Source organism: Oryzias melastigma, linkage group LG6 (assembly GCF_002922805.2).
Source record: "Oryzias melastigma strain HK-1 linkage group LG6, ASM292280v2, whole genome shotgun sequence".
Classification (NCBI taxonomy): domain Eukaryota; kingdom Metazoa; phylum Chordata; class Actinopteri; order Beloniformes; family Adrianichthyidae; genus Oryzias; species Oryzias melastigma.
In genome coordinates this window covers 23,021,352-23,038,883 of record NC_050517.1, presented here as the reverse complement: position 1 = coordinate 23,038,883, position 17,532 = coordinate 23,021,352, and the positions used below count along the sequence as shown (strand labels likewise).

At 36.3% G+C, this 17,532-nt stretch overlaps 2 protein-coding genes across 2 annotated transcripts; one reads left to right on the top strand and one right to left on the bottom strand.

Annotated features, from left to right (window-relative positions):
• Nucleotides 1-439: 439 nt before the first annotated feature.
• Nucleotides 440-7,906, top strand: tmem263 (transmembrane protein 263). The gene is made up of 3 exons (XM_024282710.2): nt 440-894; nt 4,054-4,120; nt 6,950-7,906. Exons 2-3 carry the CDS (start codon nt 4,054-4,056, stop codon nt 7,246-7,248), a joined length of 366 nt encoding a protein of 121 aa, XP_024138478.1. The 5' UTR covers nt 440-894; the 3' UTR covers nt 7,249-7,906.
• A 3,093-nt stretch (nt 7,907-10,999) lies between these two features.
• On the bottom strand, nt 11,000-14,430 carry LOC112152822 (zona pellucida sperm-binding protein 4). The gene is made up of 8 exons (XM_024282618.2): nt 13,356-14,430; nt 13,081-13,265; nt 12,893-12,990; nt 12,625-12,782; nt 12,346-12,538; nt 12,062-12,209; nt 11,924-11,999; nt 11,000-11,829 (listed from the first exon to the last, which is right to left on the bottom strand). Exons 1-8 carry the CDS (start codon nt 14,380-14,382, stop codon nt 11,726-11,728), a joined length of 1,989 nt encoding a protein of 662 aa, XP_024138386.1. The 5' UTR covers nt 14,383-14,430; the 3' UTR covers nt 11,000-11,725.
• Between the last annotated feature and the right edge of the window lie 3,102 nt (nt 14,431-17,532).

The following is a 17,532-nucleotide window of genomic DNA, read 5'->3' as shown; positions in this document are numbered from 1 at the left end:
CTATACTTATCATAAGACACAATTAATAATCATCTTCAGGAGAAATAAGTCAATGTGACTTTTTATTTTAACTTACATTTAAACATTTTTTTTATTGTATTGCAATGGCTGTAGTTGTCATTTCAATCCTTGTTATAAATAGTTAGATAAAACAAAATATATTTATATACATTATTCTTGTTGCTATTGTTAATAAAAATATATATTATATTTTGACCAATTTTCTAATCAGAATAATCCTACACGTAGAACTAGCCATATTTAATGAAAAATGTGTTCAACTGAATACCGGAAGCCGGTTTGTCTTCATAGTAAATGTAACTGTTCTGTTCCGAATATACGATCTTTGGTTTGCTTACGTGTTCTGACCTGACGTATGTCCACCTGGATAAATAGGGCGGCGCTTGGTCTTAAAGCTCAGAAAACGTCCCTCCCGCCAAAGTTGGAACAACAACAACCCATTATACAGTATATCAGCATCAGCACAACACCAAAAATAATCTTCCAAGATATAACTCACAAAAAATATTTTTCTTAAATTCAGTTAAAATTTTTTATTTAAAAATCACCAATGTAATTTTATTTTAGGTTAAATGTCTTAATAGGGAGGTAAATCGTTGGAGAGCAACCCTTAAAAACACAAGTGGGATCCGTGTATTTGCTGCGCAGCAGCTCCAGACTGTGAACAGGGTGTACCTCTGTGTGCTTAATGGGTGGAGACTGAAGAGCTCCTCCAAAATAACACAGTCAACAGAGGCCAACGTTATCATCGTCATCATCAGCAGCAGCAGTAGCAGAAGCTACCTCCCTCCCTTCCAGGACTTGGGGACCTGAAAATATCCGTGTCCGTTATTTCAAGTCAAGTGACCAGAATTGCTGCAAACATTAACGACGGTGAGTTTTCACACGAGCTAGCTAGCTTGGGTTCAGTTTTTGTCACGAGAATCCGAAAGGGAAACTTCCGTCCCTTTTCGAAAACAAGACCCCATGTTTATGTAGCCTCAAAAACCTCCACAGGCGTTCGACGTTTGTCTTAAATTTTAGCCTAAAATATTACCTCCTGTCGAGCATTAACGCCGAAAACTCGATTTAAACAATGTTATTTTAGTCGCTAGTAGGTGAAGCTCAAACTAGAATATTCTGCAAATGAGGCTAAAGCGGGTTCAGTTTAAACTGTAGACGCGACGTGTTTAAAAATACGTCAGAAATGTTAAAACAACAAGATAGTTAAACAAATGAACCACTGTTTAACGCTTCATAGAAACACAGTTACGTTCTGTTTAAATGCCATTTAATAGTTTGATCGAGTTTGGGCTAAATTGGTAGCTCGTTCGGTTAAAATATCAAACATTCATAGAAAATTATTTTTTTTTTTTGCTAAAACTAAATTATATTATTAATTATAGATTTTCTTATTTAGCTACTTAGATGATGGTTCTAATTTTAATTATATATCAATAGATGTTGGTGCCCAAAAAAATGCATTTTTAATTTAAATTTAGTATTTAATTTTAACAAATTTGTTAATTTTCTACTATTATTATAATTTTATTTTGAAGAAACAGTAATGTTTTATTTGGCCTCCCCTGATGTCAGCTGGGCAAGGCCTCAAACTTCCCCTGTGACCCTCAGCAGGATGAAGGGTAAACTAGCATGGATAAATACTGAAAAAAAAGGCTTTGAGTTTGAAAAACAGGCCTTTATCTAAGCTGTGATATTTAGTCTTTCTTCATTTATTCTTATTTTACATAATTGTGTTAATGAGCTAAGTAGCTTCTAATTTACACTTTTTTGGGAGGTCAAATTAGACTTGCAACATTTCCAAATCGTCAAAAAAATCTTGATTGCTTAATCTATATTTACTAGGTGTTTAAAGATTCATTTTAATTTTAAACTGTACATTATAAAATTAAAAGTATTTCCACACATTGGCTTAATCACCTTTTGCTTGCATGTCATGTGTGTTGTCTGCTAAGATGGTAGTTTTTTACATTATAATAAAACAAACCTACCATATCTTAATCCAAAAGGTATTTTCCAAAATCTTATTTTAAAACAATTTTATAAAAGTATTGGTCGATTTGGTTACCAATTTGCCTCAGACAGATCGATCTGGGTGTATCAGAGGAATAGAAATTGATGCATCGATTAATCGTTATACCTCTTATATTTGTGTGAAACAGCTCCCATTTACATTGACTGTGTTACGCTATGATCCGTTTTACATTTCTACAAAACTACAAAAAGGCAACTAGAGTGCACACCCAGGGAAAGGCTAAGTATAGAATGATTTAAAAATGATGGCCACTTCCAAGTGGAGAACCTAAAAGTGGATAAGATAAGAGGAGGAAGCAAACAGATAAGTGTGTCTAAAGAAAAAACAAACCAGATATTGTTTAAGCCCTTTTAGAAGTGCTGCCTATCTACTAAATGAAGTAATTTGACTATTATGCAGCTAATAGCTGCAATAAGTACACTATGGAAATGCAGCAATCCCTCATAAACATACAGGTTTTGTTATTTACATAAAAGCTGATGGATGGTGTATGCCTGAAAATATAGTTGTAATTATAACATATAAAGATAAAAGCATTATCTTTTGAGTTTTCCGTATTGAAAACTGAGTATTTTAACTCATTTATCGGCAACGTGTTGTTAGAAATGTTTGCAAGTGTTTATTTTCTGACAATAATATGAAAAAAAGACATTGGAGAGCTCAAAATGAAAAACTACTACCTGAGGATTAATTAATGTCACTCAATGTATTTTTTGGAGTATAAGTAGTTTTTTTTTTTTTTTTTTTGCATATTCTTTACGCTATGGTTACCTGAATAATTGTTCATATTGTTTCAGTAATCTACTAGAGTCCTCCTATATTTCATTAAACTAAATAACCACCAGTGTGACGGTAGTGAAGCATTCATATATTTTTGCTATTATTGGTATCTTTTTCATCATTATGATTTGCTATACAAGATGAAATGTCTCTAGATGGCCCTATATTTTGTTAAATAAATGCTTCACAAAAGTGCGCCTTGCACTCCAATGCAACTTTTTTCTTCTTCATCTTTATTATGCACTTTTTAGCTGCTGCAACTTGCATGCTAATTCCTTTTAACCTGCAAAAGTGTTCATATTAAATGAAGTTTGTCTTGCGTTTTTGAGTTTTACCTCAAAATTGAACTTTTTTTTTTTAGTGAGGCAATTTATTAAGGGACATTAGTAATTTTTTTGGTTCTGATTATGCCTTAAACTAACATTTGTCTTTGAGTATATACACCCATGAAGTATTTAATTGATTCTGCAACTATTGGCAGTACTGATGCATGCATCACCACAAGTTATTTTTTGTTGTCACAAAAATTCTCCATGTTTGTTTGGGAATGATCTAACAGTCTATTTACAATTGTCAGTTGACTTTTCTTGTTGCCAGCTAAAACACATGACCCTGCATTCATTTTATAACTCTTTTACATATTTAGTTAGCTCTAGTCTTATCCAGGTCAGTTTTGTTCAGAGCAAAAACACTTTTTACAATCCATTTGTTAAGAGTTCATTCAAAATAGTCAAACAGTAGTTAAAAAGTATACCAAAAATAAAGATTTTACTGTAAGTTTTCATGAAGTAAAACTGCTCATCTTTTCTCTGCAGACACTGATCAACCTTTTGTTTTGTATGCACTCCTTCAGCCTAATAAACAGGTCTGCCTCGTTTTTACGCCGCAGCACACCCAAGGTTGATAGATTTATTTTCAGCACACACCATTTCCACAACAGCCCTGCCTTCAGCTGGATTTGACCCTTTTCAGTTTTTCTTTACCTCACTTGTGACTAATATAGCATCTCATTCAAGGCGTCCAGGCTAAAACTCGCAGAGGTTATTTATGTTTGTTTTTAAAGGCGTGAATCAAAGCAAGAAATAAACTTCAGTTCTTCTACAACAGAAAATAAATATTGGGTAAAAACAAGCTTTTTTGACTTCAATGTTAGTGTCCTCTCCTGTCTCGTCTTGCTCCTTTTGGCTTCTTGGTAATTCAGTGATTTCTTTTCTCAGATGAGTCAGGCAGAGCAGGTGCCTGAGGACATGCCTGCATACCACAACGATGAGCCTGTAGCTGCAGGTAAGCTTACCTTGACATTTGAGAATACCTTTCAGCAAATTTTACACACTGCAAAATGTCAGTTGCTCAAAAAGTAACAGTTTTGCATTAGTAATGTGAATTTTAAAAATTCTTTCACCTGAAAGTTTGATTCAGAAGTGGGATCGACTTGTTCTGTGTTTTGGACATATTTAGAGAGGTGGTCTCCACTGTGGTGCATGTCTGGTGTGATCACTAAATGGGTTATTGTGATTCTCCAAAGCTGAACTGAAAATGATTCTCTTTTAATTAGAGCTGTCAGGCGATTCAAAATTTTAATCGCAATTAATCGCATTTCCTGAGTTAACTCGCGATTAATCGCAAATTAATATGTGGCCGTTTTTAAGGAAAAAAATGTGTGCTTCGTGGAATTTAACAGTTCTGGATTAATTATGAAAACAAGAATGGCAAAATTTTCATCAGAAATACTTTATTTTGTAACATTGTATTGATATAAACTTTCTTAACAATAAAAGTCTGTAACATAAAATCCCTAACAAAAGCCCAAGTGCAAGTGAAGGGCATTTTAAATTCAAAACTTCAATCAACGTTCAGTAAAATAAAATAAAAAACATCCAAAATAAAATTTCCATAACACTTTCATGTTCATTTTTTGTCAGGACCAAATCTTTTTCTCCTCTGCTGCAGTAATAAATGAAATAGAGATTTATCATTTCCAATTAACTTTTGTTTTTTAAAACATTAAAGACTGAGAAAAGCGGGATACTCTGTGGATAGTTTGACAGTCTGTTACTGCTGCTGCCTTCTCTGGCTCCAGCTCGATGCAGCGACGTGTTCAGTGGAGCTCCATCCATCCATCCATCCATCCATTTTCTTGACCGCTTTGTCCCTTTCGGGGTCGCGGGGTGCCGGAGCCTATCCCGGCTACTGAAGGGCGAAGGCTGGGTACACCCTGGACAGGTCGCCAGTCTGTCACAGGGCTCAGTGGAGCTCACGCCATGAATATGCCGGCAGACAGAGAGCTATGCTGGGGCTGGATCACGCTTAAACCTCCAGAACATTTAAAACGTCCCCCGGTGCGCTTAATGTTCGGAACGCCGGGGGTCCGCAGCTCTCGGGAGGCGGCGCCGGATGCGAGCCGGTACCACCAGACGTGGTACTGGACGCGAACCGGAGCCGGTTTAGGGTGCAGGAGCTCTCCAGGTCCTAGCGCCGGCAGTTTTTAGCTCGCAGCTCGGTGGTTGGAGACCCGCCCGCGATCTAGTGAGAGTAGCCGGTGAGTTTTAAGGCGGGACGACCGCGCGCGCGGTATGGAAAGGCACGTATGAAGAAATCCGCGATTAATGCGTCAAAAAAATTGTCGGCGTCAAGCACATGTCAGATTAACGCGTTTTTAACGCGACAAATCTGACAGCCCTAATTATAATACATATTTAATTTATTAAGATCTTAATTCTACACACCTGCAAGCCTTTTTTGTGTCTTTTAAACCATTAAAGATTTCACTGGCTTAAATTGTGAATGTTGGCATAGGATTTCAGTTTGTAGCTTTTAGTTCCCCTTTTTAAGGGTTGGTTCACATTATTAGACATTTTTAAGTGTTTTTAGCTATTTTCTGATGATCAACTTTTGACATTTAGAACATGAAATCATTGCTATCTCTTTGTTTTTCTAATTTAGCATCAGTTTAAGCAGTGGTGCTTGCCTCTTTGACCAACTTTAAATACTTTCTGAAATAATTTGGCATCTTTTGTTATCTTTCCTGACTTTACAACTAACGTTTTACAAGTCAAAGCTTAAAATAAATTAAGGCTAATAAATAAATATGATTTTAATCAGATGTTATCATTTTTATTCATATGATGCTGCTGCTGTTTGATGCATTGATTTTGATGTCAGGTATGTGAAAAATGCCCAAAGTCCTGCCAACAGTCTGGCTCCTTGAGTTACAATTCTTTTTTTTTTTTTTTATTTCAAGCAACATTTTGTAGTTGAAACTAAAAATTCCAGATTACCAAAGCATATTTTATTGGAAAGTACTGTGAACCTCTTTATTTTATATATGTATCTTTATTATCGTATTGAGCCTAATGTTATTCATGCATACATTTATTGGTAGAAGAAGGAAAGAAATGGCTTTGAACAATTATTTATATGAAAATAAATTGGTGACTTTAATGTAATAGATGTAAAAAATATATATACTGACTTATAAAAACAAATAAACTTGTTTAAGAATGTTGGTCATCATGCAAGTTTTGTTTTTTAGGTTAAATAATGTTATTTTCTGGTTAAAAAAACAACAGCTTATTTTTACTTAAATTTTTAGGGTTTTTGGTTTTTCTTTTGCTAAGATAACTTATTACTTTTTAAAACTGTTTCCACATTAATTAATTATTCTACCTTCCTCTGTATATGCAGCCTTATTTTCTAAACCAATGTTCAATAAAGTGTCTTCAAAAGCCTCTAAAAGTAGAATCCACACAGTTCAGTTAAATTGTTTAAATTAGTTTGAACTGTTAGAAACATATGATTCAATTCTGATTTTGGGTTGTAGCATATGCCAATCTAGTTATTTACTGTTTAGAAAACGGTTTCAAAAAGACTTTTACTATTTATGCAACTTTAATACCCAACAGACAATTAGGATAGGCTCCAGCTACCCTCATTTTTGTAATCAATTTAAATACAGATAAAACATTTTTAAAAATCATGTAACATTTATTTATTTATTTTTTTATAAAATTATAACTGTTTAGTTGAAGTCCAACTTTGGAGAATCTGAATGGATTTATGTGGGGTTTGTATAAACATGCTTGTTCTTGTGTTTTTTTCCCTTTTTTTAAACAGACGGTAACAAGGACCATCCGGTGGCGCAACCTGGAATGTTCGGCAGGTTGGCCGGGGGGTTGTACGGAGTCACAAAGGGGGCTTTAGGAGCCACGGTGGGCGGGGTGACCTGGATCGGGGGAAAGAGTCTGGACCTCACCAAGACCGCCGTCAGCACTGTCGTCGCCGTGCCCGTCATGGGGGCGGGGCTGGTGAAAGGGGGAGTGTGCGCCGTCGCTGGGGGGGTCACCGCCGTCGGCTCCGCAGTGGTCAACAAGGTGCCCATAGGGGGAGGCAAAAAGAAGGACAAAGCCGACTGAAGAGGCGTGGAGCAGAGAAAACTCAAACCAGCCGAGCTGATTGGCTCAGACTGCAGTGGAGAACTTTCCCGTTTCCATCTGGAGGAAAAAGAGCAGCAGCAGACTCAACTCTGTGCATATCTTTGTTTTTTTCAGGGGGGTGGGTGCGATCTCCACCCTGTCTCCATTTCTTTTTCTGTTACAAGTTTATGCTCACAGATTTATGTATGCACAATAATGTGTTTAGGGTTTATAAAGCAGCTGCAGAGGGAAAAAAAAACCTAGAGGAATACTGCACAGAAACTAAACTGTTCATGGAAAACAATCAGTGAGGATGGATGCACAAAAGTGAGTGGTTTTCTTGGGATTTAAAACACAAAGGTTAACTTTAAATTCTACAGTTCAATTATAAATCACATTTGTTCAGTGAGCAGATGTGATATTTTTGCTGGATCTTATTTTACCAATATTTTTGTTTTTTCTTTACTCCAATTGTGTCCCACCATGTAGTATTTATGTTCTCAGCTGCGTGAATGGTAACTCCTGCTTTTGATAAAGTTTTTACAGCAGTAAATATTGTGTCACAGTAAGGTTGAAAATGCTCCCCTATTTTTATACATGACGTTTTTCCTTATGTGTCCTTGAAAACAAAAATAAATAAAAATATTTGTGCAAAGAATTTTCACCACTTTCTTTTTCAGAAAACACAGGAAGAATGAAACAGTTTGTTTGAAGTCTTTATTATATAGATGGATAGGATGCATCTTGTGTTTACAACAATAATTCTTGAGTACAAGAAGTTTGAACAATCTTTGATATAATTGTGTTTTTTTGTTTGTCATTCAAGCATGCCATTCATATGTATTTCCTTTCATTTTTGTGTTTTTCTCCTTTTTTAAAGTTCTAAAACCTATTAAAAATATCCAATTTAAAAGAAAACTTGTCATTTTAAAAACTTCTGGTGACATTTGTTCTACATACTTGAACATTATTTTTTATAAAAAATAAAATACATAAATACAAAATGTATTTGCAAAGGTTAAATGCAAACAAATATTTTATAGAGATTGTTGGAATAGGGTAGTGTTTTTAAGTCAATGATAAAATGTTAAGAGTATTTTGGTAACCACTGTAACATAATTATTCTTTCTGCATAACACATGAATTTTTTTCTCTAAGACACATAAGTTACTGGCTATTTAAAGTTTCCCACACTATTGAATCTCTGGCTAAAATTTAACAGTTCATCCAAATGTTTTTGGATGTTCTGCCGCTTTATCCCTTTACAGGGACGATGGAGTTTTTTCCATTGCTGTTGGAAAAAGACGAGATTCCTCATGAAAAGGTTACCAGTCTGCCACATATTCACACTGAGGGATAATAGAATAATCAATTAACCAATGAAAATGTTTTTGGAAATCAGGATTTGAACCAGGGCCATGAAGTGAGAGTACTAACCACTTTACTCTTCAACCCTAGTACATTTATCGGGAAAGTGCATTTTGTTTGTTATTCCCTTTGAAAGCTGGGAATATTATATATCACTGCATTTTTTCTTTAATGTATTACCATTCAAATTATACCCCCACCCTTTGAGGTTAAATAATGAGGCTCTCAGAACGGGTTGCATTAGTTTCATTAGCCTGTCAGAAGAATTTTGTCAAAACTTCACTACCAGTAATTATTACAAAAAATACAACTACTCGTTACACTGGACTTTGTTTTATCAGTATCAGATGGCAGTTTGACACGCGGATATGTACTGATAAGAGCAACATTCAGGTTATAAGGGCCATTACAGTCACTGTAACCTCATATTTATTTGCCCTTAGTGTTTGTTTTCAGTGATGCAATGTTCCAGGCTTAGGCAGAACAGATGTTCTTCAAATTAGAAGCCCCTATACTATGGTTGCGTAATTATTATTAATACATATATATCTAAATATATATATAGATATATATGCGCACATATACTGTATATATATGTGTATATGTTATGTCTATCCGATCTGAACGGCCTGCCTCTCATAAAAGCTGCAGCCGGAACTTTTGCAATAAACCGTGGAGTTTCTGCAATTCTTAGACAACTGCAGTGCTTATTGGTGTAGAAAATTCCCATTCCAAAATAAGATAATAATGGATTCCTTTATTGTTAGATTTCCAATAGCAGACAGCTCCGTTTCGCTTCGTCCACTAAAGCGCATGTGCCGCTCTGCATTACAGCCGTTGGATGTACGTTCATCCCCCATATTTATTAAAATAAAAGATCACTTCTATCCAAAAACTATAAATAAATGCCACATTATCTCTATAATTTTATCAAATTTCAGTCACAGATTAGACTGAGTTTTATTACGCTGATCTCACAGCTGCACAGCAGGATGCCTGAAGGCGTTAATAAATATGAACATGATAATTTGGGCTGGTTTAGCAAATCAAGATTCAAGATCAACTTTATTTATCCCCGCAAGGAAATACAATTGTAGAAGCAGCAAATAATAACAAAGAAAAGCACAAAACATCATCATATCCACCAACGCATTAACTTTCACAGATATATAAAATAAAATATATTTATATATTTTTATCTGCCATATATATATATATATATATACTGTATATATATATAAATTAACTAATTAATTGCAAACCTGGAAAAAATAACCACGATTAATCGCTATAACTTTTTTTTAAGTCTCAGTTTTTGCCGACCACTTATTATCTTCAAATGATCCCAATATGAAACAACACACAAAACTCTACATTTAGAACATTTATTTTAAATTACTGCTGTCAATTACAAAAAAAAAAAAAAAAATCTGATTAATCGCAATTTTGTGTTGGGATTAATCACGAATAATCACAATGTTTTACCAGGTAAAATGTATTTGTACAATATGGCACTGGACCGTGGATCAAAAAATCTGCCTTTTGTGAAAAAGTGATCTAAATCACAAAAATGGCTAAAATAAAGTACTAAAAACCAACTGAATATTTATTTATCTAGTAAGTGACCATGGTAAGTGGAATAGTACCCGAAGAAACGTTTGAACGCACTCCGTGGAGCCTGAACCGCCGAGTTAAAGTGAAAGACTGTTTCTTCGATTAATTTGTGTTAACGCATATCAACGCGTTAATTCTTTTTGATTAATCGCGTGCGTCAATGCGTTAATGCTCACACACACGTTATTTATTTACTGTTTGTGGTTCTCTTAACAAAAAAAAAGAAACGACACATCTTTACTATCTATCTGAGTCAACTCATTAGTTTAATTTCCAGGTTTTATTAAGTTATATGGTGCTCAAAAAGACCTTTGTATTGTTGCCTGGATTTTTAGTGTCTTTTGAGGTTATTTATTTATTTTTTGTCATATATTTCATAAATCTAATGTTAATCAAATGTAATCTAATTCTTTATGTGGTAAAAATATTAGGTATGTGTCAGTCTTTCTCTAGTCTTTGTCAACCCCATATTTTGCCAACTAAAATCAAGATGAACAAATCATTGATTCATTTTTGTGCTTTTCAAGCTTTTAAAACCTTTTACAAATACCTGCTCTTAAAAAACAGTCAACGACGATTGTTTTTCCAACCCCATGACTGTGATACTTGGGCTTAACCCAATAAACTCTTAATGGAAAACAACAAAAAAAAGGTTTAACCTCATATGGCCCAAGCTCACCATAGCAGGTGCTTAAAAACCCGACATCCACATGTAAACATGCATTTATGCCAAATATTCTTCCAAGAAAGTACAATTGTTTTCAAAATGCAAGAGGGTAAATTATTTATTGACATCTTTCAATTTTACAAATTGAAAGCAACAAGGAAAACAGTTTTCCTTACAGTCGCAGATTTCTGAGAAGTAAGCTGTCTAGTTCAGTTTTTAAATAATAATCTTGTGTTTTTGTCTTCACGGATGTGTGTGTTTACCTTCCATTAACTCTGATTTTTTTTGTTAATTGTTTTTGTTTGTTGATCCAGTATTAAAAATGGTTGACCTACTTTGATTTAAAAATTGAACTTTTTTTAAACATTTTAAAATAATAAAACAATTTTTTTGTTTTTTTTATTGTCGTTTGAGTTGTTTGGTTATACTGGATTCATCTCTGTTTTCAGTGCTTGTATGTTTAAGAACAGAAACAGACAGTAAAAATTTGTGTAAAAGTGAAATGTATTATGTGACTTTATTGTCGTGACGTTTCACTGAAAACAGTCACATTTGATCCATATAGAATATTAAGGTGGAAGTGTTGTATTTTGTCAACTGTATCTACACACCTGCTATACTGATGTGAAGAAACTTTTTTTTTTTTTTACATGAAATGTGAAGAAATGTTGCTACCTTTATGTATCAACTTGTTTTGTTTTTGCAATACATTCCAAACACCTGCAACAGATTTTTCACTTTATGCATTTAATTTTGAACCATGATGAAACAGATTTTCATAATGTTATGTTATTTTTTCCGAACTCTGGAGCTTCTGTCGGTTCACAGTTAAGACTGTCCAGCAGCTTCGGCCACCATGAGCACTTCTCCAGACGATACCACAACCTTTCTTTCATCCGTTCTAATGGATACAGCGTCAGTATCTCTTCCTTCTACAAAAAGACACAAAACATGGCCAATGATGAGTGGACATGGTCATTACAACAACAAAAAAAACATGTGAACGGTTATAAATGAGCCCCCTACTTCTTCTGCTGCATGAGGGTTCACAACTGGTACCCTGTCCTGGAACGCATGCAGCTGTGCTGCAGTGAATGTACACCTGAAAGAAAAGTACAGGTTAGAAGCCAAGTTAAACCTCTACTTGAGTAATTCAGTACCCACCTTTTCCCTTAGTGGTTCCATTGAATGAGGATCAACAAAGGTAAACATCTTGAATAAGAAGCGTCTGTGATGAGTTGGGAATGGCAAACCAGAGGAGGAATCGATTGGAACCAACGCAGACAGGTAGCGATCATCTTCATATGGACATCTGGATGGAAAAAAGGTAAAGAAGAAGTAATGGTTGGTTAGATATTTAGTAATTCGGCTAAAAAGTGTGAGATTTGGAGCTTAGTTTGAACAAAAATGGTCTTTATGGAATGAATTGGTAGATTTTTTTTTTTTACCCGTCAATCAAAATGTCCCACTGGGGCAGACTGAAAGCATTGGGGCTTGTGGTTGCCCAACAGCGTCCAAGAGTCAGAACCAGATTTGGATCTGTTCTGCCAAGGATTTGAACGTCCACATAGACTGGTTCTCTCAGTACTTTGGTCACAGGATAGTCGGCATCCGTGTAGAAAGAGGTGTAGGCTGCCGCCACTGTGGGAGCAAACAAACGTTACGACAGGCAGCTTTTTCAAATGTTTGACAAACACACTGGCTGTGCCAGACTGCCGTGCACTGACCTTCGTCGCAGCCCTTTGTCTGACATACTCCATTGGCAATTTGCAAGTACACATTGAGGGGTCCAAGCTCAGCAATGGAAAGAGGACTATCCACTGGCAGCACTTCCACGACCAGAGTTTCAACAGATGTTGCATGGTATCTGCACTGGAAGAGGAGCCTGAGAAAAAGAACTGTGTTAATACACTGTGCATGATTCTGTTTACCCCTGATAGATATTAGTTAGACATTAGTAAATCTGTTTGATACTAAACACAAATGATGACCTACTCAAAAGAGCTGTCTCTGGTAATAGCTCCAAGCGGTCCAACTCCAACTTCATATGAGGATGTCATCCGGTTTTCATAGACTATAACCCCGGGCTCTTCCTTTTAATGGTTCAAAATTTAACAATAAGAAGGATAGAATCTCAAAGATTGACCTTATGACTATAAGATATAAACAAGACTGAGTGTTACCGTGACATGAGTGCCGCACTGAGTGACGGGAAAGTAGTAGATGGCGAAAGCTGAATTAGAGTCAACAGCTCCACATTCTTGACCCGGTCCCAAAAGTGAAATAGTTTCAAGATCGAGATGGGGTAAGGTGACATCCTTGGCCACCACAACGATGAAGTGTCCGTCCTTGGTGCACTGAACGGTTGCTAGAAGAAATAGATGGGATCGACGATTGCAACGATCAGCCGTCACCTTACAAAAAGCCTCTGATCATAGCAGCTGGAGAAACCACTTACCTCCTGTTCCAAAGTAGCAGGCTTGGCCATCATGACAGCAGTCAATGGCATCGCATGCAGAAGGAGAGATGTCTGGAACTCCACATGGGACTCTCACATCGCGGGGCACCTCACAGCTCTTAACAGGGGGAGGATGAAGAGGAGGATTCTGAGGATTTGGATTTTTAGGATCTTGAGGGTACTGAGGAGACTGAGGCTTTGTTGGGTACTGGGGCTGCTGAGGTTTTGTTGGGTACTGGGGAGCCTGGGGCTGCTGAGGAGCTTGAGGGTACTGAGGAGCTTGAGGCTTAGTTGGGTACTGGGGAGCCTGGGGCTGCTGAGGAGCTTGAGGCTTAGTTGGGTACTGGGGGGCCTGAGGCTGCTGAGGAGCTTGAGGATACTGAGGAGCTTGAGGCTTAGTTGGGTACTGGGGGGCCTGAGGCAGCTGGGGAGCTTGAGGCAGCTGGGGAGCTTGAGGCTTAGTTGGGTACTGGGGGGCCTGAGGCAGCTGGGGAGCTTGAGGCTTAGATGGGTACTGGGGGGCCTGAGGCTGAGGATAGCTAGGCTTTGACGGAGTTGAAGGCTTAGAACTGTCATCACCATACACCTTAGGATTCTGAGGATACTGAGGAGTCTGAGGATACTGAGGGGACTGAGGATACTGAGGGGACTGAGGAGTCTGAGGATACTGAGGGGACTGAGGATACTGAGGACTCTGCGGCTGCTGAGGGGTCTGAGGATACTGAGGGGTCTGAGGATACTGTGGACTCTGCGGCTGCTGAGGGGTCTGAGGATACTGAGGGGTCTGAGGATACTGTGGACTCTGCGGCTTCCCTGGATACTGTGGCTTCCCTGGATACTGCGGCTTCCCTGGGTTGTAAGGCGGTGAAACGTGTTGAGGGTCCTGCGGCTTCGGCTGTGGATAGTATGGAGGGTATGGAACCTTAGGGTCTTGAGGGGGGCCTTTCTGAGCATCCACTTGGGTCGCCAGGAAAGAACATATCAGAGCTAGTGCGGAAAAAACCGTAATACTCCAGTGCCTTGCCATGGTCCCACAGCTGTCTGACCTGATGGGTCCCTAAGTGTAAATTTCCCTCTCCTGCTCTATTTATGTGTCTTTACCTTTGATGCTCTTCAAACTCCACCTCTCAAACCAAGTAGCTCCCAATCACAAACGCTTCAGGGTGTGTTTTGTTAAGTCAGTTTTATGTAATTCATGTGGACTATTCTGTCCTTTGCGTGAAATGTCAGATCAGGTCGTTGCGTTGGAATGAATGAAAGGCTTTTGTGACATCCAGGTCATGGAGACCTTTTCAGGGTCTTTGCAGTCTCGAACTTATCTGTCCTCAAATGTTTGTTTTGATAGTAGGCAATGACAAACAAAGTGATCTTTTCCCTGAATCTGCAACAAAACCTCATATTGTACACATTTTGGTCAAAAGAAACCTTTTATATGAGGTTATTAGGATGATGTCCACATCAAATGTATATGTTGGCGAATGCTCTGGTTGTGCTAAGCATGATTTTCTGCATTACAAAATCAGTTGAAAAGTTTTTTTCTTTTTTTTAATCAGGCCATATACTGTATATTTATAATTGATTTATGTCTCAGAAATTTTATATTTCGACGTAGTAAAGAAAAGGCTCATTCCTCCACATTTTTTTAACTAATAGGTCTCGAGTAAATGAAAAGTTATGTACATTTTTGTGTTATTGTTTTTGTTACATAAATGAATGAAATAACAGAAGACCATTATAGTCAAATATGTGTCGCTAACATATCAATTTGAGGATTTCAAGAATCCTAAAAACCTTAGCATTTAATGAACATTAAAATAAATTGTTGCAGTATGTTTTCATGCATTTTCCATGACAGAAACAATCTAATGTTAGCTGTTTAGGAAGTAATTACCTCTTTTGCCCTTTCAGTCTGTTGACATACTGTTAGATATCCACTAAACAAAGCACAAAAATGACAAATACACATTAGTTTGAACCCCATAGAGTGAGAGCAATAATAAAGCAGCACAGTAATGTGTTTTTATTCAAAGTAAACAGTTAAATTGTGTAATGGATGTGGACTTTTTCTATAAGACAACCTTTTTTTTCCCAAAATGCATGTGCAGCTGATGGCTTTTATTAAAAAACATGTATATTTATAATTGCATTTTTTGGCAATCTAATGTATTTTTTAGTGTTTAAGCCAAATTAAGATGTAAAAATACGTACGGATACCTTTTTTTTTTTAAATCATGTGCTTTTTATAATTGCATTTTTTGGGGGCAATCTTATGTATTTTTTAGTGTTTTAAATCAAATTAAGATGTAAACATGTAGACAGAAACCTTTTTTTAAATCATGTACTTTTTGTGGCAATTTGATGTTTTTTTTTTTGTTTTTTTTTTTTTTTACTGTTTTTAATTACAGTAAGCTGTAAAAATACATACTGAGGCAGATGTATTCCTTGCTGTGTGACGTTTGTATGTTCTCCCCATGCACTGGTTCCCTCCAGGCTCTCCAGCTTCTTCCCCAAAACACAATATATTGCATTAAGACTAAATATGGGCTGCACTGTGGTGCAGTAGTTAGCGGTCTCACCTCACAGTAAGCTGGTCCTGGTTGAAAGCATGGCTAGGACCCTTTTGCGTGGACTTGGCATCTACTTGCATGGCTTTTCTTCAGACAGTCCAAAATCATACTTAATAAGGGATTTAGCAGGTTAAGAACATGGATGAATGTGTCTGTGTGTGACCTCTCAATGTTCAGGGTGCACTCTGCCTTTTCCCTGAGGTAACTCGGATAGGCTCCAGCAACCCCAAACAGGACATAATGAAGTGTAAAAAAAAACATTTTCTTTCCAGTTGATTTTTAGCCCCAATCAGAAAATGTAATAAAGTTAGAATTTAAAAAAAGCAAAACATATGCAAGTATTAATTGTGTAGAAAATCAATTAATGAATAATTAAATTAATTCAGACAGACGCACACACATTTGAATTGTTTAATGTTGAAAAGTTTTATTTAAGTAAAAATTAAAATACTTCCTTCACCACTGGTTTGATAGAGGAATAATAAAGGAGACTTATAGTTTCTCAGAATTACGTTGCATAACTGTGGATCGGTCGTAGTGTACCAAACTCTAGCCTTAACTCTGGTATTGGAATAGAATTTAATAGAGTGGATGTGGTAATTATGATGCAGTAAAAATAAGTGCAATTCAAACCCGTTAAACATCATGGATTATGATGAGGTCTTCAGAAAATTAATGTGTAAAGTTTCAGTATTTTTTTTTACAATGTTTCTAGGTAGCAAGAGCTAAAAAATAAAAAAAACAATTAAATAACTTGCATCGCACATATTTCAGTGCTACCTCTCAGTTGATAAAGTGTTGTTTAAACCTCAGGTAGTCCTATGTAGAAGAAAGTCTTCTAATATATTATAATACTATTTCTTCACAAACTAAGATAATATGAAAAGTGTAATCTGGGCTTGAATTTTCTTAATTTTAAATGGTTAAACTGCTTCTGAAAGCTGTTAAAAAGCACCTCAAAAACTCAAAATATGACTACATGCAAACATGTCACAAAAACTAAACCACACAAATGCTGAAAAATGTTCATGGTTAGTAGTTTTAATTTTAGTTAAATACGTGCTACTCCGCTGCAATATTAAGATTATTTTCAAAACAAACTCAAAACTAAAGAAATAATAAAAAAGAAAATAAACCATTAATTTTGAGGTGTTTAAAAAGGTGCAATATCTAAATGCTATAATTTCTTAGAAATTATAATTCATTTTGATGATTATGACCCATTTTTGGTGACAAATTTACAAAGTGAACTGTGATAGCTAAGGGGTAACGCTGTTGGATCAGGGTTGTGTTTGATGACAGCTTGACATAAAGGGGTTTATCTACAAATCAAACTCTAGGTCATAAAAGCCCTTTTCAAAATGTCCATGTGACCTCAACTTTTATTCATTGTCATATGTTTATTTGACCAGAACACAACATCCGACACTTTAGATCTGGCCAACTGTGTCACTTTATTTGACACGTTACAGGCTCTAATGTCACTGGTACTCAGGGCAGGATACACAATAAAGAAAACTTCCTCTCTCCGTGAAAAACCGCAAATGTGAAAAAACTAGTTTAACTTTTCCAGAAGGAAACTTTTGAAGGCTGTTAAGGTAACATAGCAG

What these genes read in the sequence shown, in the direction of transcription:
- LOC112152822 (XM_024282618.2), bottom strand. Translation starts at nt 14,382, where the DNA reads ATGGCAAGGCACTGGAGTATTACGGTTTTTTCCGCACTAGCTCTGATA. An exon ending in CTGCTACTTTGGAACAGGAG is followed by an intron (nt 13,266 to 13,355) that starts GTAAGTGGTTTC and finishes TATTTCTTCTAG; the next exon opens with CAACCGTTCAGTGCACCAAG. An exon ending in TGGAACCACTAAGGGAAAAG is followed by an intron (nt 12,000 to 12,061) that starts GTGGGTACTGAA and finishes CTTTTCTTTCAG; the next exon opens with GTGTACATTCACTGCAGCAC.
- tmem263 (XM_024282710.2), top strand. Translation starts at nt 4,054, where the DNA reads ATGAGTCAGGCAGAGCAGGTGCCTGAGGACATGCCTGCATACCACAAC. An exon ending in CGATGAGCCTGTAGCTGCAG is followed by an intron (nt 4,121 to 6,949) that starts GTAAGCTTACCT and finishes TTTTTTAAACAG; the next exon opens with ACGGTAACAAGGACCATCCG.